At 42.1% G+C, this 22,201-nt stretch overlaps 2 protein-coding genes across 2 annotated transcripts; both read right to left on the bottom strand.

Annotated features, from left to right (window-relative positions):
• Positions 1–7,097: 7,097 nt before the first annotated feature.
• On the bottom strand, positions 7,098–9,466 carry LOC119889040 (E3 ubiquitin/ISG15 ligase TRIM25-like). Its single transcript, XM_038699887.1, has one exon. The coding sequence runs from the start codon at positions 9,362–9,364 to the stop codon at positions 7,679–7,681; it is 1,686 nt and encodes a 561-aa protein (XP_038555815.1). The 5' UTR covers positions 9,365–9,466; the 3' UTR covers positions 7,098–7,678.
• A 4,338-nt stretch (positions 9,467–13,804) lies between these two features.
• LOC119888176 (tetraspanin-33-like) lies at positions 13,805–22,201 on the bottom strand. Its single transcript, XM_038698653.1, has 8 exons — positions 22,066–22,201; positions 20,642–20,699; positions 18,665–18,789; positions 18,121–18,195; positions 17,890–17,985; positions 17,681–17,809; positions 16,230–16,391; positions 13,805–14,160 (listed from the first exon to the last, which is right to left on the bottom strand). Exons 1-8 carry the CDS (start codon positions 22,120–22,122, stop codon positions 14,014–14,016), a joined length of 849 nt encoding a protein of 282 aa, XP_038554581.1. The 5' UTR covers positions 22,123–22,201; the 3' UTR covers positions 13,805–14,013.

Below are 22,201 nucleotides of genomic sequence, written 5' to 3'. Positions count from 1 at the left end.
ACTGGTTGAAAATAAGGGACTTTGTAGTTGCTTCTTAATTGAAATGTTGCACGTTTGTGACTCTGAGGAACATCAGCTGTTAACAGGCTGAAACTAGGACACCTGAACAGGTACGCAGGTTTGTCAAAGCATATTCTGATGCGTATGTCTGGGCTGTAATGAGCACAATGCACCCTGGTCCTTTGGTTACTTCACCCCTCTGTGGCTGATGCGTAAACACATACACACAACACACGCAACAACGGTTTCTAGGGCTGGGTATCAGACTTAATCTTTGGTACTGACCGAAATGTACCAAAGTGTCAAAAACTGTCAGGAACAGAAAGCTGCTATCCAGTAATTTAATTTAACAAAAGAGTGGAAGATGGAAAGGTACGTTCCAACCCCTGACCTCAGCTCACAAGCTTTAGGTAGTGACCGAAAGAACGAAAATGCCCTTACAAGCAGCCTATACTGCACCAAATAGTATCTTTTGGGCACCAGAAAGTATTTAATGTGCACCAGAAAGTATTTAATGTGCACCAGAAAGTATCTCGTGTGCACCAGAAAGTATTTAATGTGCACCAGAAAGTATTTAATGTGCACCAGATAGCATCTTGTGTGCACCAGAAAGTATTTAATGTGCACCAGATAGCATCTTGTGTGCACCAGAAAGTATTTAATGTGCACCAGAAAGTATTTAATGTGCACCAGAAAGTATTTAATGTGCACCAGATAGCATCTCGTGTGCACCAGAAAGTATTTAATGTGCACCAGATAGCATCTCGTGTGCACCAGAAAGTATTTAATGTGCACCAGATAGCATCTCGTGTGCACCAGAAAGTATTTAATGTGCACCAGAAAGTATTTAATGTGCACCAGATAGCATCTCGTGTGCACCAGAAAGTATTTAATGTGCACCAGAAAGTATTTAATGTGCACCAGATAGCATCTCGTGTGCACCAGAAAGTATTTAATGTGCACCAGAAAGTATTTAATGTGCACCAGATAGCATCTTGTGTGCACCAGAAAGTATTTAATGTGCACCAGAAAGTATTTAATGTGCACCAGAAAGTATCTCGTGTGCACCAGAAAGTATTTTGTGTGCACCAGAAAGTATTTAATGTGCACCAGAAAGTATTTAATGTGCACCAGATAGCATCTTGTGTGCACCAGAAAGTATTTAATGTGCACCAGATAGCATCTTGTGTGCACCAGAAAGTATTTAATGTGCACCAGAAAGTATTTAATGTGCACCAGATAGCATCTTGTGTGCACCAGAAAGTATTTAATGTGCACCAGATAGCATCTCGTGTGCACCAGAAAGTATTTAATGTGCACCAGATAGCATCTCGTGTGCACCAGAAAGTATTTAATGTGCACCAGAAAGTATTTAATGTGCACCAGATAGCATCTCGTGTGCACCAGAAAGTATTTAATGTGCACCAGAAAGTATTTAATGTGCACCAGATAGCATCTTGTGTGCACCAGAAAGTATTTAATGTGCACCAGAAAGTATTTAATGTGCACCAGAAAGTATCTCGTGTGCACCAGAAAGTATTTTGTGTGCACCAGAAAGTATTTAATGTGCACCAGAAAGTATTTAATGTGCACCAGATAGCATCTCGTGTGCACCAGAAAGTATTTAATGTGCACCAGAAAGTATTTAATGTGCACCAGATAGCATCTTGTGTGCACCAGAAAGTATTTAATGTGCACCAGATAGCATCTTGTGTGCACCAGAAAGTATTTAATGTGCACCAGAAAGTATTTAATGTGCACCAGAAAGTATTTAATGTGCACCAGATAGCATCTCGTGTGCACCAGAAAGTATTTAATGTGCACCAGAAAGTATTTAATGTGCACCAGATAGCATCTCGTGTGCACCAGAAAGTATTTAATGTGCACCAGAAAGTATTTAATGTGCACCAGATAGCATCTTGTGTGCACCAGAAAGTATTTAATGTGCACCAGAAAGTATCTCGTGTGCACCAGAAAGTATTTGTGTGCACCAGATAGTATCTCGTGTGCACCAGATAGTATCTCGTGTGCACCAGATAGTATCTCGTGTGCACCAGAAAGTATCTCGTGTGCACCAGATAGCATCTTGTGTGCACCAGAAAGTATTTAATGTGCACCAGAAAGTATTTAATGTGCACCAGAAAGTATCTCGTGTGCACCAGAAAGTATTTTGTGTGCACCAGAAAGTATTTAATGTGCACCAGAAAGTATTTAATGTGCACCAGATAGCATCTCGTGTGCACCAGAAAGTATTTAATGTGCACCAGAAAGTATTTAATGTGCACCAGATAGCATCTTGTGTGCACCAGAAAGTATTTAATGTGCACCAGATAGCATCTTGTGTGCACCAGAAAGTATTTAATGTGCACCAGAAAGTATTTAATGTGCACCAGAAAGTATTTAATGTGCACCAGATAGCATCTCGTGTGCACCAGAAAGTATTTAATGTGCACCAGAAAGTATTTAATGTGCACCAGATAGCATCTCGTGTGCACCAGAAAGTATTTAATGTGCACCAGAAAGTATTTAATGTGCACCAGATAGCATCTTGTGTGCACCAGAAAGTATTTAATGTGCACCAGAAAGTATCTCGTGTGCACCAGAAAGTATTTTGTGTGCACCAGATAGTATCTCGTGTGCACCAGATAGTATCTCGTGTGCACCAGATAGTATCTCGTGTGCACCAGAAAGTATCTCGTGTGCACCAGATAGTATCTCGTGTGCACCAGATAGTATCTCGTGTGCACCAGAAAGTATTTTGTGTGCACCAGATAGTATCTCGTGTGCACCAGAAAGTATTTTGTGTGCACCAGAAAGTATCTCGTGTGTACCAGAAAGTATTTTGTGTGCACCAGAAAGTATCTCATGTGCACCAGAAAGTATTTTGTGTGCACCATTTCGTGCTCACCACCAGATACTTTCCAGACATTTCCCACTGATGTCCGTATAGAAACCCCAATACTGGCATAAAAAATGATAGCCAGCCCTAGAAGTTCTCTGAACAAATGGTCGTGATCCTGCGTACTTGGCTGCAGACGTGGATCAGCACCTGGACAACTTATCTGCGCTTTTTTTGCTACTCATCATCTTTACTCACAGCTTTACAGCCGGAACAAATCTGCCTAAAAACATGGATCAGTTTTTCAGAAGACAATAGAGACATCTTAAGAAACCAAGTCGGATCAAACTAGATGAAATTTAAAATGCATGGTGGTCATCGTCAAAAACAAAGCTGATGGGCTTTAAGGGTCCAGAACCACCTGGATCCTGATACTGGACTCCGTTTTTGATTGGCCGATGCTCACTGTGTTCAGACCGGCTGACGGATTAAAGGGTTAATCCGTCCAATCAAACGGCTGAATAAATCAAAGTGCTCTTCATCTTGCAGACTGAACCTTCTCCTCCTTCTGTCTCGTTTGTATTTGACAGCATGCTGGCATGCGTTCTAACTGGCTTCATTTGAAGTCCCCGTGCATTATTTTCTCCTCCTCTTGTTGTTGTTGTTGTTGTTTTGACTTGAATGTTGCAAAGTAAACAAAGAGCTGGAGGCATTCTGGGAATCTTACAGTTGCAGCTAACGTGAACAGATGCTAGTTTGAGTGTAAATAGATTCTGTTACTTTTCAGTATTGATCTTGTCTGGAGCCACAGAGCCAGCTTGATTCAATCACCTGAAAAACTTGATTGATTTTACAGTTTTTACAACGTTCTCTTCCCCCTTAGGCTTTTTTTTCCAAACCCAAACGGGATGATATCACACATGCACAGTCTGTTATGGAGTCTGTCAAAGTTTTGGTACTAAATGGTACTCTCCAGTTAATAAAACACAACTGTGCACAGAAATTGTATAAAACAATGCTGTTGAAGCAAAGTAAATATGGCAACTATTGATGATGATTAATGGATCTGAATCCAGCTTCTCAGATGTGACGACGTGTTTGTCTTTGCCATATAATGACAGGAAATTGATATCTTAAAATTTTGAACAGTTAGTCAGACAAAACAAACAAACTGAAGACATCACCTGAGAAATTAACATTATTTTTTACATTTCACACACTTTACGATTAATCAAGAAAATAATCGCCAGCTCAGTCAACTATGGAAATAATTGTTAGTTGCAGGCAGCCCCGTAGGTGGATGTATTATTATATTTGGCCTGTGTTATCTTTGACATCCAGTAAACATGTCGACTATTGTTGAATAGATTATCATATATTAATTCGAAAGCATGACTTAGGCTATTTCTTCACATGCACATGTAATTAATTCAAGAATACAGGTATTTACGTCGTCGAACAACATTACCGATTTAGTTAATGTCAGAAAGAATAATGACAGCAGGACTACACTAACTTTATGGAAATGCCGTACTTTATTTTATGAGACAAATTTCTTCTGTAGCAGCACCAGGACAGAAAACATGAGAACCTCCAAAAAGACAGTGTAGCGTGTTCATTAAGCCAATAAATGTGGAGTAAGTGATTCTAGAAAAAACACCAGAACAAACCAAGCGGGGAGCTTCCGGTCAGAGAACTGAGGCGAATACAGAGTCCCTTAAACCTGCGTCCTCTCTAGCAGCCAGCAGGGGGCGACTAAAACCTGCGTCCTCTCGGGCAGCCAGCAGGAGGCGACTTAAACCTGCGTCCTCTCCAGCAGCCAGCAGGGGGCGACTTAAACCTGCGTCCTCTCCAGCAGCCAGCAGGGGGCGACTTAAACCTGCGTCCTCTCTAGCAGCCAGCAGGGGGCGACTTAAACCTGCGTCCTCTCCAGCAGCCAGCAGGGGGCGACTTAAACCTGCGTCCTCTCCAGCAACCAGCAGGGGGCGACTTAAACCTGCGTCCTCTCCAGCAACCAGCAGGGGGCGACTCCAGCGGCTGCAGAGAGAAACTGTTTCTACTTGTCAGCTGATTTATTCCCTCAGTAAACACTTTCCTGATGAGTTTCTGGTCTCAGTCGCTAGTTTCAAGTCTTCTTCAACACAGCATGATGTTCATTTAGTAAATTATGGTCCCATTTAGAGGAACAGAGACCAGGAAGCAGGGGAGGCTTTAGGGCGGGATTATCTGTGGGATATCTGTGGGCAGGATTATTAACTAGCCCTGTTAAAATGACCGTTAACGTGAATTATAGATGCACCTAGCTAAGCAAGCTAGCTAGCTCCACACACAGCCGTTAGCTCCACCGTCTTGTCCAAATATGGTTTCGTCTGGTGCCGCTGGTTGCAAAAAATCAACATGGCACAGAGTAACCACACAGCAAGTTTCTTAGCTAACGTTAGCTAAGATTTGTGTTAACTGTTGCTCCAGTTGCTGCTGCATTGCTAACATGAAACTAACAAGCAGAGAGGGCGAGACGGTGCCAAAACCAGACAACCCGTTCTCAATCCCAAGGCATCAAATATGAACGCATCGTCATGTCCTTCGGCGTCTGGTACCAACGCACATGGCAGCCTTTAGCTTAACTGTCAATGCTAAAAGTAAATAAGACAAAAGTCAGAGTAAGGACGTGGTTGGGGTTGATGGGGTGGGTCAGAAACCAGACTTTCACCCAGGAGACCGGTGTTCGTTTCCCATGTGAAATAAAAAACTTTGATTCTTTTTAGTTAAGTTACATAAGTTGTTTTAACCCAAACCGCAATCTTTTCCTAAACCTAACCAAATTGCGACGTTTCACGATGATAACCACTAGTTTTATCTTAAGTCTAACCGGATGTTGCATATTTATTCTCGCTAACTTGACGGCGAAGCCCTGCATGTGCAAAACCAACACCAAAGGGGCGTTACAAAGCGACGCCAAGAGGTCTTGACCAAGCATCCATATGGGATGAGTTGGGAAGCGAATGGGTCAGTACTCACAGCTCTCCTGCTGCTTTCGCTAACATCACAACAACAACAGCGTGTCTTGGTAATCTAGAAAGTCAGCTGAATGTCCGCGGGTGTGGCGGGGCCCGCCGCTTTGTTTGTTTGCCATTTACAGAGCCAGGGCTGAGTACAAACACTCCGGAGCTCAGATTTAGTCTGTGTTGGATTAGAATCACTGACCCCACCTTTAAAACGGGCTACTAAGGTTTTAATAATAGCAGGAAGATACTGGTGATTTCCCATATTTTAGCCAGCTAACTGCTTGATTGTGTTAATAACCCCAAGTCGGATAGTATTGTTTACTCACATCTGACTTTCTCATTCCTGATGATGTGAGTGATGGAGGTAAGAAAGATTTGAGGTAACTGAATGTCACGGATTATTTTTCTGCAGCAAATTTCAAGTTGATTTTCTAGATTAAAGTGTAACCAGTAAGAAATCAGTCTAAAAGCCGTCAGAATAAATTAAAATATGAACTTTAAATGATTTGTATTTAAGTGGCTGAAGCGTGAAACACTGAAGATTCAGTCCTTTAGGCTGAATAGGTAAAGTGCACCTTCTCTCTGTGTTTTTAGTTGTGTCAGAGTTAGAGGTGAAGACGTAGATCTGCCTTAATTTGACTGTTTGAACCCGTCGTTTCAATCCACAAACCTCAATGTTCATCTGCCAACACACACGTCAGCCCACATTGCACCAAAGCAAACCTTTCATCAAACTGCATCATGTACAGACTTCATTTGTTGCTTTTTTATATGAAATATACATGTGTTTTTGGATTTTGTGTGTATTTGTATTTGAAAATAAACAATGTGTTAATATACTTTATTCTTCCTTCCATACAGTGAAATTCCCATCTAGCTCTTCTGTTTGTGGTTGTCCCTAAAAACAATGAATATACATAATCTCAATATACATCAAAATAATCGTGATTATCATTTTGGTCATAATCGTGCAGCCCTACTGATAAATACAGTTTTCCGTTCTACGGCAGCTTTAAGTCTGTGTAATAAATCCTCTTTATTGACTTAAGTGCACAAAGTTCAACAAGTGGCAGAAAACTCTGTGACAAAGCTGTTTTAGTGACAGAGACTGACTGACAAACTTCTGCTCTGAACATGAACTCTGTACTTTGTGGTGTTTCAGGAGGAAAACTGCCTCAGTTCTACTCTCAGATTAGTTTCACATGTTCTCCATCAGCTCTGTCTGCTGCCCTGGAATGAAGAGGAGAAAAGACTTTGTTCATGTTGCTTTATTCAGCATGTAAACCTTCAGTCTGTTAAACTTCATCCAGAATCTCTGCTAAGTCCAAGAAAAGAATGAACCATCTCCTTATTGATTATCATCATAATAATTACAGTTTACAATCCCTCATAGTCCCTCATTTGGACGTCTCTTTGGACAACAACATTTGCTCTGCCAAACAAATAAATGTGAATTCTAGATTTCTTTCCAAAGTAAAGAAAGGTCTGCTGCTTTCTCTCTTCAGACCCATGCAGTGGAAGAGAAACAACAACATACAAATACATCAATCCAAATATTCAACAAACATTTAGAGCTCAGACAAGTTTCCATTTTCATGCAGAGAAACAAAAGTCATCCTGAGCAGTGATAGCCTCCATGGCTAAACAGACACAGGAAGGAGCTCCAACATTTCCACAGCAGCTGATGAGAAGACGTCAAAGTCCCGCCCACAGTGTTTGATTGACAGGTGAAGAAATGCCCCAACAATCAGCTCTCAGCAACAAACATGAAGACAAAAGAAGTTTAAGGATGAAAACACAGAGTTTAACCCACTGTCCCTGAAAGGACTTCTGACTATTTCACTTTACAGAACTCAGCAGAGTCTCCAGGAGAATAAAAATAAAGCCAAAGTCCAGCACAGAGAGGCTGAGTGAATGTGGTCTGGACTCTGTGGAGGAGAGTCATGGTTTCAGAGATGCTGTAGAAGGACAGAATACCTGCACTGTGATCCAGGTACACTCCTACTCTGGAGGACCGAGGACCTGAGACGGGAGTTTTGACACTGTTGTAAAGAAAGTTATAAATGTTTGTGTCACATCTTAACGCCCAAGATTTGTCATTGAATCCAAATCCAGATTCATCTGACCTCCCTGCTCTGCTGATATTCTTGTATGCGACTGCTACACAAACTCTCCCCCCTCTCCACTCCACCTCCCAGTAACAACGTCCAGTCAGACTCTCTCTACTCAGGACCTGCCAACATTCAGTGAATCTGTCTGGGTGACTAGAATAAGACTGTTGTTTTCTCATGAATGTTACTTTTCTGTTCCCCTCAGATAATAACAGCCATGTGTTTGCTGTGTTTGGATCCAGTGTGATTTCACATGAATATTTTAAGAATCCAGCTCTGGTCTTGGGCTCTGGTTCTGGTCCTGACAGTAAAACCTCCACCTCAGTCACTGTCAGCAAGACGTTTGTCCATGTCTCTGTCAGAACGTCCTGTAGTTTGTCTCTGACTTCTGACACAGCCGCTGTCACGTCCTCAAAGTAGCGCAGAGGACGGATGTTGATGCTGGATGAGTCTGTAGATTCACTGAGTGCTGACAGTGAGGGGTAGTTGTGTAGAAACTGGGTGTGATCCTCTGTGTGTGAGAGCTGCTTCAGCTCAGCGTCTTTCCTCTTCAGCTCAGTGATCTCCTGCTCCAGCTTCTCCTGAAGCTCTTTGACTCGACTCACTTCAGTGTCCTGCTGGGATCTGAGCTGCCGCTTCACATCAGACCTTCTTTTCTCCATCAGACGGATCAGCTCGGTGAAGATCTTCTCACTGTCCTCCACTGCTTTATCAGCAGAGCCATTGATAGCCTCCACCTCCTGCTGAAGCACCTTCACATCTTTCTGTCTGTCCTGGATTCTCTGCTGGATGTTTTGTCGACTCACCTCGAGCTCTCTCTGCCTCTCGGTCCTTTCTGCTGCAGCTGAGACTGTGTCGTGGCCTTTATGTTCATCCACAGGGCAGAGATAACAGATACTCTGCTGATCAGTACGGCAAAACATCTTCATCACCTCATCGTGACGAGAGCAGATGTTCTCCTGGAGCTTCTTGGAGGGCTCCACCAGCTTGTGTTTCTTTAACGGAGCAGCATCATAATGAGGCTGCAGGTGTTTCTCACAGTAAGAGGCCAGACAGACCAGACAGGACTTGAGGGCTTTCAGTTTTCTCCCAGTGCAGACATCACAGGCCACATCTTCAGGTCCAGCATAGCAGTGATCAGCAGGAGCAGCTTGGAGTCCAGTCTTCTTCAGTTCCTCCACTAAAACTGCTAACATGGTGTTTTTCAGCAGGACAGGCCTCGGTGTGAAGGTCTGCCTGCACTGAGGGCAGCTGGGGATTTTCTTCTCCTCCTCTTCATCCCAGAAGCTTTTAATACAGTTCATGCAGTAGCTGTGTCCACAGGGAATAGTCACCGGATCCTTCAGTAGATCCAGACAGATGGAACAAGAGATGGTTTCCCGGTCCAGCTGAACTCCTTTCTGCGCCATTTCACCTCTCAGTGGCAACGACTGTCTGAGTTTCACTTTCTCAGAAGTGCAGCTAGTTTGAGCTCTGATCTGAACAGCATGTGTTTCTGCAGTGAACGGGGCCTGTCAGCTGCTGCACGTCAGCACATGTTGGTCACACCCATCTTCAAACTGTAGATCTGAAGGGGAGGGAACCAGGAAATATATGGACAGAGTGGAGCTCGCTGTGATTGGAGAGCAGGAAGCAGAGGGAGGGGATCAAGCTGCCGCTCATTCCAGGAAGAGGCGGAGCTCTGTGGATTCTTTGTTTCCTCATTTCCAGCGAAGCCTCGGTTAAAAGCTGCTCCCCGTTTGAAACCTCTAAAATTTTTAGTTGTAAAATCCTTCTGGGCTCCTCAGGCTTTGCTGATGGCTCCATATTTCTCCAACTCTTCCTCAAATTCTGTTCAGTTTTCAAACCAGGTGACTGACAATAATCAAACTAAAGTAAATCCTTAAACTGCTGTATAATCATAAAGGAAAAATAAAGGAGGGCAAACTAAAGTCAAAGCTGCAGTGAGTGAGAGAACCACTAATAAAGGCGATCAGTTCAGCTTCTTGATTTGAAACCATGCAGTCCTAGAATGTGTGGAAAAGGTGTCAGAGATGAGGACTCAGATGTTCAACTATTCCAATAGTTACTTGTAACTAAATCATTTTACCAGCATCTATTATTTAGCTACTGGTGCTTATATTTTAGTAAAAGTAACTATTCTATACTTTCTAGTAAGAAATGTTTCTATCAACAAGCCATTTTACTTAATCCTTAATGAATGACTAGTACCCCTAGTCCATACGGCCCGGCCCCTGTGTGAGGGCTGGTGTGTGGTTGTATTCTGCGTCTGCAGCTGGGGGATGCGGCGTGGAGTCGTTGGAGCGTTGCCCCGGAAGTAGCGCAGGAAGTGCTGTTGGAGAGTTGTGTGCGAATCCTTGTACAGTAGAAAAGGCTTTGTTGGAGACGGTCAGGCGCCTGGATAGTCGAGGCTGTGTGCTCAGAGCGCCGAAGCCGGGATCTCCCCCTGGAGCTGCTGGCAGGCGAAGGCCCCACAATATTCGAATTGTCGGAGATTGTAGGCTGAGATTGCCGGGGAATATGTACTATGTTGAAGGCAGCCGACATTTCAGACAAAGTTGTCGGGAGAAGCCAAAACAGCTTTTCTTAATTCCCTCTGAAGCGGCTGAGCTGCACTTTATCAGAGGTGCTGAAGTGAACATTTGTGTGGATGTGTAGTGAGATTTCTGTCTGATCACAAGTGTTTTCAGTTTCCGTTTTCTACCTCTGATGAAGAGCAGCGAGTACAGTACCAGACAGGCAGTCTGTCTGTCAGACGGTCTAAAGGGGGAAACCTACTACCAGCAAAGCAATAACGCAGACTAATGCACAGCAGACAGGCAGGTAGATTTTGTTAAAATATCATGACTTCATTCTCATCAGATGATGATTTTATTTCTCGTGATATTACAACTTTTGTCTCAAAACATTTTTCTGCAAATGTCAGAGAACACAGATATGTGGGAGAGACTTTTAATGTGCAGAAAGTTTTGAGCATGAGCAGAAAACCTGCTGAAACACAGGAGCTATTAAAGTGCAGGAGTTTCTAAATTAATTCTAATTAATTAAGCTAATTTATCATTGAGGTGTAAAGGTGCCACATGCACATTTAAAAAGAATTTACTACTTCAGTCATGCCTGCATGTATGTAGACTCAGCAGGCGTTAAATTAAATGAGAAAAGTTGATAGACAGGAGAAACATATTTGACAGCAATACAGAACGCCAGACAGCCGCACTGCGTTTTATATCTTGTCACCTGTCACCTGAATTTTGTGTTTCCTTTTCTATAAATAAAGATTTTTCCTCAATAAATTGGTGCAGAAAAATTCACCAGAATGTAGGAAATTAAGTGTTTAAAGCCCAAATTTTTCTTATTATCAGTAGTAATTATAAAAACAGGTGACCTGTCCGGGGTGTACCCCGCCTTTCGCCCAACGTCAGCCCCCCCCTGCGGGGAGGCAGTTGATGATGGTTGGATGGATCTATTTATTGCTTATGATATTTAATAATTAAGATGTAGCTCAATAATTCATAGGTAAAGTAGGTATAAAGTTCTGTTTAACAAATGGCATAACAAGGTAGCAACAGAAACAGGGATGAAAGATTTCTGGGCCGGGCTCAGCCCCCGATGTTTCAAGTGCCTGGAAACGCCCCTGGTTACTAGTAATTAATGAATAGGTGATATGAAGAAGATATGGCCACAAATGTTATCACGATAAAATAGTGTTTCTCAACAGGGGCGTTCCGAGGACGACGGGGGGCGCTGGAAGCAATATTTTGGAAGGGGGGGCGCTGAGCTGCTGTTGGGGTGCGTTTGTTGGTTGGAAATTCTAAGGCGAGTTTACACTTAAGATTCACAACAATACGAGTTTAAACTTTAAACTACTTGCAAAAAAACTGTGGTCTGCAACATTAAAACCTGCCAGTTTAGTGCGACTGGACGAGACGGTGTATTTTTTCTCTGTCAGCTACTTGTGGTGCAGCTTCGTGCTTTTTTTTTTAATAGCAATAGTAACAATAAAAAAAATCAACAATATTCAGGGCAAATAACATAAACATCTTTTTTGATGGGGGGCGGTAAGGGGACCTGGATAATGCATAGGCTGGCGCAAAAAAAGGTTGAGATCCACTGCGATAAAACGTTTCATATCTTTTGATATCGATAATTATCACGATAAGTATCAAATCGGAATTTCTTTCGAGTTTAAAGGCTGATTTTGAGTGAAAGTTGAAGAAACCTGATGGTTAATTGTGGTTTAAACTCTTCTTTATGGTCAGAATGGGACAAACACTTGATGCCAAACAGTGAATCACTTAACAAATCTGAGGCATAACATTCAAAAAATCATGATAAAATCTGTGTCAACAAATATGCACCATTCCTGAATGATTCAAGTGAATAAAATCATTGATTTATTGAATATTTATTGAACATTTGTTATTTTTTTATTGAAAATAATTGTATTGCAATAAATATTATTGTTTTATTGTCCAGCACTAGTCCAGCGTTTAAGCCAGACCTCAGCGTGATCATTACTCACAGGAGTAAATGACTAATATAAATTGCAATAAACCTGAATATCCCTTAATCTGTCCCAGAGGGAGTGCAAAGACTCCACCACAGAACTGCGGAGGGAACACGTGGACACTAAAGGACGTCACCATTACAGCGCTCTGCTGCTGCTATTTTTACCACACTGTCAGAGCTCTGTGGTCCTTAATCCAATAAGGCGAGCGTGAGGCGCACGGGACTTCAGCTGCTAATCCGCCACCACAGATTAAAGGCACAATGAAGATTTAATGAGTGAGGGAGGAACAACAGGGATTAACCAGGTTTACTGAGGGGGTCTCCTGGCTTTGCATGCTGGGAGTTTCTCTTCTGAAGGACATTTATGGTAAAGCAGAGCAGACTTGAAAATAATAATGTTGTTAAACCTATAAATTCAGCCCTTTTTGCAGCTACTAACTCAGAAGCTTAACATATAATTATATAATGTTAATAACACCATGTGAAGCTGTGAGGGAGCAGAACAACTGGATGCATCATCAGTAAGCATGAGGTCTGGCTGTGGCGTGTAATTAACTCTGCAGCCTCTAGAGGTCGCCAACAGAACGGTCTGCAGCGTGTCTCTGTCCTTTATTGATTGTTTTATAATGGTGGATGGGGGAAAGAGTATTTATTGGGTTGTATGTTTGCAGTCTAGTATTATTTGTTAAAGGTTAACTGAACAACTCGTCATGAGGATTTCTAAAAAACCCCCAAACTGACATAAAACAATTACAAAAAGTGAAGTGTGAAATAATACTGTTAGGTAAATTATTAAAATATTTAAATCTTTATACTTTTCCAATCAGTTGTTTTTTCCCTGCTCTCTACCTCCAATCAATTTGATTAAAAGACATTAAACTAAATTTATTTTACTCCACTATTAATCTGTCACTTCTTTTTTCTTTGAAGCCAGAGGGAACACGTGGACACGTCCGGTTTCTGAAACACCCATCCACCCCAACCACCTCCTTAGTCTGACTTCTCTGTTATTTATACTAGGCCTACTGTTAGCGGTGAACAGTGATGCCAAAGGCTGCGATGTGAGTTGGTACCAGACGCCGAAGGACGTGACAAATCGTAGGTATTTGACTGGTGTTTTTTCTCAACTTTCTTTTGCAATATATTTGCACATGTTTCTGTGTAACTGAACATCATCCTGTTGAGAGAATCTGAGGAATCACAGCTTTATTCTCATTAATGTTCACATTTAGTACACAAAAAACACATTGTTAATACACAGTACTCAACATTTGTTGTTCTAGTAAAATGCAAATGTTTAATAATCTAATAATCTAAAGTAACAGCTTTTTATATATAAAAATATCTTTTGACCGTGTTTTAAATGCTAAATGTGCAGCTGAAGGGTTGTTCATGCTATTGATGACAAAACTGCCTTTCTTTAAGAATAACTTGTAGAAAGAACTGGATGTAAAGAGCGTTTTTACATGAGGTAGTAGTTCATCTGCCAACACCTCTAAACCGTGTTGAAGCGTCCTGAGTGAGTCCACGGAGGTTTTTCTGATCAGCTTCAGTTCTCCAGCAGATCTTCTGCAAACGCAGGAGTCCAGTAGCTGTCCTTTCTCTCCCTTTTGCCTCTAGTTGCATTTCCTTGGGTTTTTGGTTGAGTTCTCTTTATCCTGGAGATCTGAACGGCAGCCAGGCAGATCATGCCGACCTGCCGGAGGAAACATTAACAGATTAGAAAGTGATCAGAGCTGCTTCTGTCATTAACCTGACGACTCACTGTTCAGATGCTCATGGCAGCCAAAGTCTGTTAAAAGTACAACAACATGGAAGGAAGACTTTCTCATCGTGTGGTGATGCAGTTGAAAGCAGTCCGCTGAAAAACGCTCTGTTGTTGGTGCGTTCAGGGAAACATAAGTATTTAAGAATTCATAGTCGGCGTTTATGTTTAGGTCCTGATGGATCTTTTTCTTGATAAAGTAAAAAAGCTTTACTCACTAAACTCCTAAGCTAACACATTTCTTATAGAGTCTTTCATCTCATGTTGCTTTTATATTAACTAACATCGGTTTAGAAGACATGCAGGCAGGCTGCACTGACTTTTGCCTTTTGCTGTTAAAATGACAAGCGAGCTCTCTGAAGTCCTACTGACCAAAGATTGTTAGAAAGAATGAATTCTTCAATTTGTGTAACTTTCTGAATAAGACATCACAAGACAGATAGCCAAAGTGACTCCAGTGTTTCCCATACATAGGCTTTACTTGGGGGGGCCGCCCAGGTGGATTAACAGCGACCCATTTTAAAATCATTCTTGATTGCTGAGTAGTGCATATTCGCTCTGCACATCCTTTCACTCGGTCACTCTCTCTCTCGCAAACACGGACAACAGACCCGTCTGTGAATTGAATGGCTGGTATCATAAACACCGCTGCACAAATCTGTCCAACACAACGCTGTCAATGTCGGAGACCCATCCTCAAAACAGTTATTAGCATGTAAGGAGCCCAGCTAATAATGAGAGTTTTGTTAACTTTGGAAAACAGCTGTCGAAGTTACCACGCTGTATAACTGGTAGTCAACAGGTGCGTTCGAGATAACTGACGATCTACCTCCGGTAGACTGCGTGAGCTTACTGTGAGTTTCTAACAATGATCAGGTCTTGCTCCCACGAGGTCTAGTGACGTTTTGCAGCGCAGGTGTTGTGCCGAATTGTGCGTGCCTGCCATGAACTGCATACACCTCGCAGGAGGTAAGGCTCTCTTATACTGAGAAAAGAGGCAGGTAGCCTACAATATCTGTTTTGCCGATTTATGCAATTCACTTCTTAAGGTCCTTTTAGGACACTTTGCTGTTTGAACGCGGTTAACGCCACATGTTTTTGCTGAATCTCAAGAAATGGTACTTTTACTAAGTGTAATAATATATTAACAATTCTTAACATTCATAAAATATACACTGATCATTTATCACTTTTGATGAACCCCACAAAGAATACCTTAATGCATTTTCTCACAATTCTCGGCAGGCATGCAAAATTAGGCATAACACTGTGACAGTAGACTGCCTGCCCCCCCGACACAGTTACGCTGTCAGTCTGCGGGAAACACTGGTGACTCAGATCCGGTTTGTTTCTAACAGTGAACAGCTCACATGGAATCTGATATTTTCCAGTTCGGATTTGGGCCCCTTTCATATGTGGTCAGAATCAGAACCAGATTGGATTGTTTGTAATGCGACCTAAATCTGGACGTCAGATCGGAGTTTGTGCTACTCTGGCGTCACTCTAGAGCGACCGTCATCACAATTCTGAATGGCGATGAAATACGGGCGGGTTAGCATTAGCAAGTATGAGCTAACTGGAGCTAACCTCCGGCCTTCTGTACAACAGCGTGCTGCATGTGATGTCCTTTTATTCTTCTGTGTAAGCTGGTCGCCTTTAGGCCGTGAACAGTTCACATTTCAGTCTGATATGGGGCACATTTAAACTATAATGTGAACTGTCAATCAAAGAAAATCAGATCTGGGCAATAAATCAGAATTAAGCATTAAGGCCGGCAGCGAGTCTCAATCTCCCAGATGAAGGTGGCAAAAAGGGAATCAGAGATGTGAAATCGTTCAAATAGGTGAATAATACAAGCACTCCTGGAAGACATGCATGGTGTTGTACGTGATAAAAGTGACAAATAATTTAATAAAAACTTTAAAAAGTCAACTCAACTGTCCACTCACAAAGTCAGAAACACATAGAAACTAAACCTGTCCTCCGGTCAGCGGTGTTACCTCGAGCAGCAGCAGGCCGGCAGTCAGACCAGCCACCAGCAGCAGGTGGTTTTTGGCCCACCAGATGATCTTCTCCAGGCAGCCGATGGTGAAGACGTTCTTACCAGCCATACGCTCCTCCAAATGCTGCATCCCATAACCACACATGGTGTTCAGCACCGTCTGCAAAAGAAAATAACACACTATTCCTGCTTCCCAGATGATGAACCCTTCAGACTCCAAGTACCACCCCTCACCTTTGCTCTAGCGCCACCCTCAGAACAAATTTTAGATGTTTAACTCCACTACAGTATAGACTCTGAGAACAGATAAATCATCAGGATGTTGTTTAGATTGTGGCTGTAATGAACACTGAAGCCTGTAGGGGGCGCCTGCAAGTTCTCACATGTAAGGAAACACATGGTTAATATTTACACATATGCAGATGATACCCTATTGTTTGGTTTTGTATCAACGCAACAAATAAAATGGTTCAATGCATTTATCATGTTAAATGCTAGAAGTTACAATATGAGCAGCAACTAAACCAAGACAGAAAGCCAAGTCAGAGAAATTGAAAATGCTGGACTCTAAACGTCGGCCATCTAGTTCACAGTCGTGGTTCCCTCATTGATCCTGACTTGAGTTTTTAACATCGCATGTTGCATGATTGTAATGGATCAAGAACTGTGAAAACACACCTGTGTCAATGATTGTTGTCCAGTCTCTAAAAGTTATTCCAAACCTTTCAGCCAATCAGAAGTGAGAATTGTGTGGTGTGCTTCATTAAAGTTAAAATAATAAAGCAATGGATATTTTCTTCAATATCAAGATCATGGGTAATTATCACAATTACTGTTGATCTTTGGTTCATAACATTTTATTGCAGTTTCTGTCTCGGTTCTGGGATGTTGGTGTTCAGGTTACCGGCTCTGAAGTTGTTATGCCTGTGGTGGTGTTGTCTTGTTTTACTACCTGTCTGTGTGTTCACTGGTTGTCTGATGTGACTTATCTGTGAACATGTACCTTGTTAGCTTTATCGATCCTGTGTATCTAAGTCATTGTTCTAGTAGTAAGTAGTAAGTTGTTAGTAGTAAGTTCATTGTTTCTCCTCTGTGCCTACCTGTGCTTTTGAGGATGTCTCGTTGGCCAGCCTCGTCCCTGGTGCTTCCCTGTTTTGTGTGGATTTATGGATTACCAACTGTTTGTTTGCGGATGTACGTTGTTTGGTTTTGGACTGCTTCATCATTCATTCAATTAAATACCACTAATTTAACCAGGTCCTTATGAGCTTCGGCATCTGGTCCCGCCGGAGCTCCACTAAGGCTTCCTGCTATTGGACTATAATCTTAAATTAGGATGTTTTGGTTCCAAGAACTGACAGAGATGGAACTCTAACTCCAGGCATCCGAATGTCCCCTAATAAACCTGTTTGGACCCTACAGGCCATGCAGACAGACTGTGGTTCTGACCTGGTTCTGTAGGTGAACGCAGCAGGAGAAGGGAACTCCACAGGCCTCCAGACTAGGGTTGGTGTCTAAACACTCAAAGTAGACATTGTGGGACCAGTCCTTGTAACTCTCAACGCCACAGCACTGAAACTGCAAACACAACAACAAGCCTCACAACAACAGCTCACTGCCAACAAACTGGATCATTAAAGACCTCTTTTCTCCTTAACCTTTTTCTGGATAAAGTCAATGGCGTTCTCCAGGTCCTGGTCCTCCCTGTAGCGGATGATGGCCTTCATCATCAGCCTTTCTGTTCTCTCCATCACCTGAACAGCAACAACAACACCAAGTTGGGTTTTTGTTTGGTGCTTTATTTTAAGGTAATTAATGCAGAAAAAGTGTCTCTATAAGATGGTGTCTATATTTTCTTTCTATTTCATGTCAGAGCAGTGGGATGTTACCATGTCTGTGAAGAGGTACCCCACGACTCCAGCAGCGATCTGCAGGATGAGGACGGCCGCCACGATCCCCAGAAACTGAAGGAGCAAATGACAAACAGCCTGAATGAGAAGGTGGTTGTGGTCGATGGATGGGTCAGAAACCTGACTTTCACCCAGGAGACGGGTGTTTGTTTTCCACGTGAAACAGTCAACATTGATTCTTTTTAGTTAACTTATGTAAATTACATAACTTCACTCACTTACGTTAAGTAACATAACTTAACCCAAACTATGATCTTTTCCTAAACCTGACCAAGTTAACCAAATTACAATGTTTCACATCGTTAACCACCAGTTTTATTTTGAAAGTCTCACCAAACGTTGCATAAATATTTTTTCTGACTTGACCATGGAGCCCTACAGAAACAACACCAAGGGCGTTAAACAGCGACGCCAAGGGGTCTGACCAAGTGTCCATATGTGAAGAGTGTTGACAGAATAAAAACACTGAACCTGATATCATTTAAAATTCAGAAGATATCAGCAGATCAGGGTGCAGTCTTACCGTCTTCAGCAGGCAGGTGGCGTTACGCAGCGCTCCGAAACATCCAAGGAAGGTGATGAGAAACATCATCGAGCCGACGACGATCAACAGCAGAGCTGGATCTATTGTCAGGGTGTCAACCACATCTGCACACACACACACACACACACACACACACAGCTGAATAGCAACAAGTGAAAGTTGCAACATGTCTGATTAATTTTTATGGCTCATCCTCAGGAATGTTAACAGTAGAGTATTGTTTTTGTAACACACACACACACACACCTGTGTAAGTAATGCAGGTAGGTTCCTGTCCTGTAAGCCCATGCAGGCTGGGCCCCTACATGAAGGATATAAACATAATATTCTTTCCCTTTTCCACTGCAGCAACATAACGTAATCTCAGTCTCTTTCTGACACATCCCTTGTTGCCAAACCAACATGTGGTTCTGCTGAGTTCCTGAAGCTAAGCAGGTTTGGGCTTGGTTAATACCTGGATGGGAGACTTCCTGGGAATACTAAGTTGTTGGTGGGGCAGGGATGGGGACTCTGTGCCGAATGACACGCCGTCCTTCAATTGAGACGTTTAAAACTGAGCACCTGGCTCGCTGTGGTCATTATAGACTCCTGGCACTTATCACACAGAGCAGTCTGTTTCCCGGTGTCCTGCCAAAATTTCCCAACCGGGCTTTCTCCATCTGGCCAGCAACCTTCCCCCAGTGTGATTGGCTCTTTGTTTCCCTCCCTCTCCACCACAAGCTGATGTGTGTTGAGTGTTCTGCTGCAAATGGCTGCCCTTCATCACCCACGTGTGTGCTCAGATAAAACGCTTTAGAAATATAATGCATTATTATGACAATTTTTAAATTCAGTAAAAACATATCCAGTGGTGGAACATAACGAAGTACATTTGCTAAAGTACTGTACTTAAGGTAAATTTGAAGTACTTGTACTTTGCTTGAGTATTTTCAATTAATGTCCCTTTTGTGCAGCTTTTAGCAAAAACCTGTTTTCACAGTAAAGCTGAAACAAAATCACAACAGCTTATTCTATTGTTGTCTGCTGCTGACTTTGCTCCCCACCTTTTAATGATCTAAACCAGGGGTTTTCAAAGTCTAAGACTGCAGGCGTCCATTCAGGCAAAGCTTGGGAACCCCCCCCCCCCCACCACCACCACCACCACATCTTTAGTTTACTTGGTAAGTTTCCTTCAATTCCTGGATGCTTCTGGGATCATGATTGTATTATTTGATCCCTAGACTCTCAACATTTGAGCCAAAATAGCCTGATACTGCTGTTTGACAGAACTTCTGACTGCACCAAATGGTTAAAAAAAGAAGCATTTATTAGTTTGTCTGTGAAGATTCTCAGTCATCCAGGTCATAGTTATCCACCGAGGATTAAAGTCAAGGGCAACTGAAGAAGCCGCTTGGATGAGAGACGACACGTCTTCCAGTATCTTCAACCAAGTCCAATTGCCCTTGACTTTAACCTTCGTTGGACATTTATTAGTTTCTGACTCTGATGGGGGGAAAACAGTTTCCAACAACCACTGTATCTCTGAACTTTCACACATGTAGGCTATTCCATGTGATCTCCTTTTGATAACTAATGCAATAAGTAATGTGATATTCTTTCACTTCCATTCACTCAGCCTCCCCTGAAACTGTTTGGAGCCCCCGCCCGCCTCACACTTTAAAATCCCCTCATCTTAATCATCTGTGAGTCATCTGGTTTTTACCAATTTCACAACATGCATCTTTATCACTTTGACACATTTCACCAATCAAGCCCTACTTGCAACCCATGTATGAGCATGTATGAGCCCTGTAGGACTCCAGTATGGATCTGCAGTTTGCAAGTAACAATCAACACACAATGAAAACACAGAAGAACATTTGTCCTAAACACTCACAACTTCCTGAAGTTCATGTCCCTGCACTGGAAAAAGGGCCCATAGTTAGTGCGGCCTGTTAATATAATTATTTTACCAACCGTTCTCCTTGGCGATCTTGGCGTAGATCCCCACCGCTATGAGCACAGCACTCACAACCTGCAGAGCCAATAAGATCATGTTTTATCAAGAGACCCACATGAAGCGCAGGTAACACTGACAAGGATCTAGGCTAGCAGTTTCCCCCCGCTTTCAGTCTTTGTGCTAAACTAAACACGTCCTGGACCGATTTCTGTATCGGACACGCAGAGATGAGACTGATATCCGACAACACAAAACACAAGCATCTGCGCTGTTACAGGTGTTTCTACTGGTCCAGGCGAGAATCTGAAATACTGACAGTGACAAAACAATCTGCTGTTCACAGGGCAAAGAATAGAGAAGCTCCTTTATTGCAGAAAAAGAAATGGGCATGAAACAAAGCTATATGGCAATACACCAGAAAATGTAACAAAATATATTTACATATTTACATAATCTCGAATATTTTAATATACTGCAGTATAGACATGTCCCCATCACTTAAAGCATTTGTTAAAAATATTTGCAACAAGAAACGTTAACCAAAAAATAAAAATGCTTTGAAAAAGGTTTAATTGCAAAAATAACAAAACATGCAAAGCAATGTTAATATAGAAGAAACAGATGTGCAATGTGCAAAAGTAACTGAAGCTAAAAAAACCCCCCATTAATTTATATTTTTACATTTTATCACCCGCCACCTGAATATCTATATGTTGATACATACAAGAAAGGTAATGCAATGCAAACTACAATGTAGTGACATTAGCTTTATTGAAACAATCCTTTATGAAATAAGGCATAAAGCTAAACAGATATTCATGACCAGCTTTTTCACTTGTAGAGGTACATACTATCGTGTATAAATATATGATAGTGTGAATGAAAAAAGTGTTAACTAAAAACAATATTTTGGGGAAAACATCACCACAGGTTTGTTGAGAGTTCTTTTTCACCTTCCATAAATGAAGCGCTTCTTTTCAAAATCACAGAAAGCCAAACTTGCTTTCAGACGCTCCTTTTACTATGAAGTGCTGTAACTGTGCTGGTGAACCGACTTCTAGTAAAACCATATTGTGCAACGGGTTTAAGAACACGCACTGCTGAATCAGATTCAGAAATACTTTACTGATCCCCGAGGGGATGTTCTTTGTTACAGCTGCTCACTTTGCATATCCAGGCAGTGAGGAATGGAATAATAATAATAGGAAGCATGTAAGAATATACAAATCTACACATCTGAACATAAAGTATTTTACAGTATTAATAGAACTGATAAATAGTTCTAGTGAATGAAATAGTAATAAAAAGTACTGGTGGATTTGATGTGGAATGGATCAGAGTAACCAGAGTATTAAAACAGATAATACTTCACGGTATTTAAGGAAAGCGATCCCACTAACGGATCTGTGAAGTGACACCTTTTGATCCAACAGAGACTCACCCAGAAGGCGTAGCAGAAGACGAACAAAGTGTACTTGATGGTTCGGTATCCGCACATCTCCTCTCAGCAGGTCGCTGCTGTTCCGTCTGACTGCTGTGAAACTCTGGTGGAGGTTTGTTATCTGCTGACATGACGG

The sequence above is a fragment of the Micropterus salmoides genome, unplaced genomic scaffold (genome assembly GCF_014851395.1).
Source record: "Micropterus salmoides isolate LMB-PRFRI ecotype aquatic unplaced genomic scaffold, ASM1485139v1 Ms_hic_scaffold_5, whole genome shotgun sequence".
NCBI lineage: Eukaryota > Metazoa > Chordata > Actinopteri > Centrarchiformes > Centrarchidae > Micropterus > Micropterus salmoides.
Note: the sequence above shows the minus strand (reverse complement) of the source record. Positions and strands in the feature narration are given on the sequence as shown.

Bases quoted from the DNA above. Each gene is read 5' to 3' on its own strand.
- LOC119889040 (XM_038699887.1), bottom strand. From the start codon at position 9,364: ATGGCGCAGAAAGGAGTTCAGCTGGACCGGGAAACCATCTCTTGTTCC.
- LOC119888176 (XM_038698653.1), bottom strand. From the start codon at position 22,122: ATGTGCGGATACCGAACCATCAAGTACACTTTGTTCGTCTTCTGCTAC. The intron at 18,790-20,641 runs GTTGGTAAAATA...GTGTGTGTGCAG, and splicing joins CAAGATCGCCAAGGAGAACG to ATGTGGTTGACACCCTGACA. The intron at 17,986-18,120 runs GTAACATCCCAC...GTTGCTGTTCAG, and splicing joins GGTACCTCTTCACAGACATG to GTGATGGAGAGAACAGAAAG.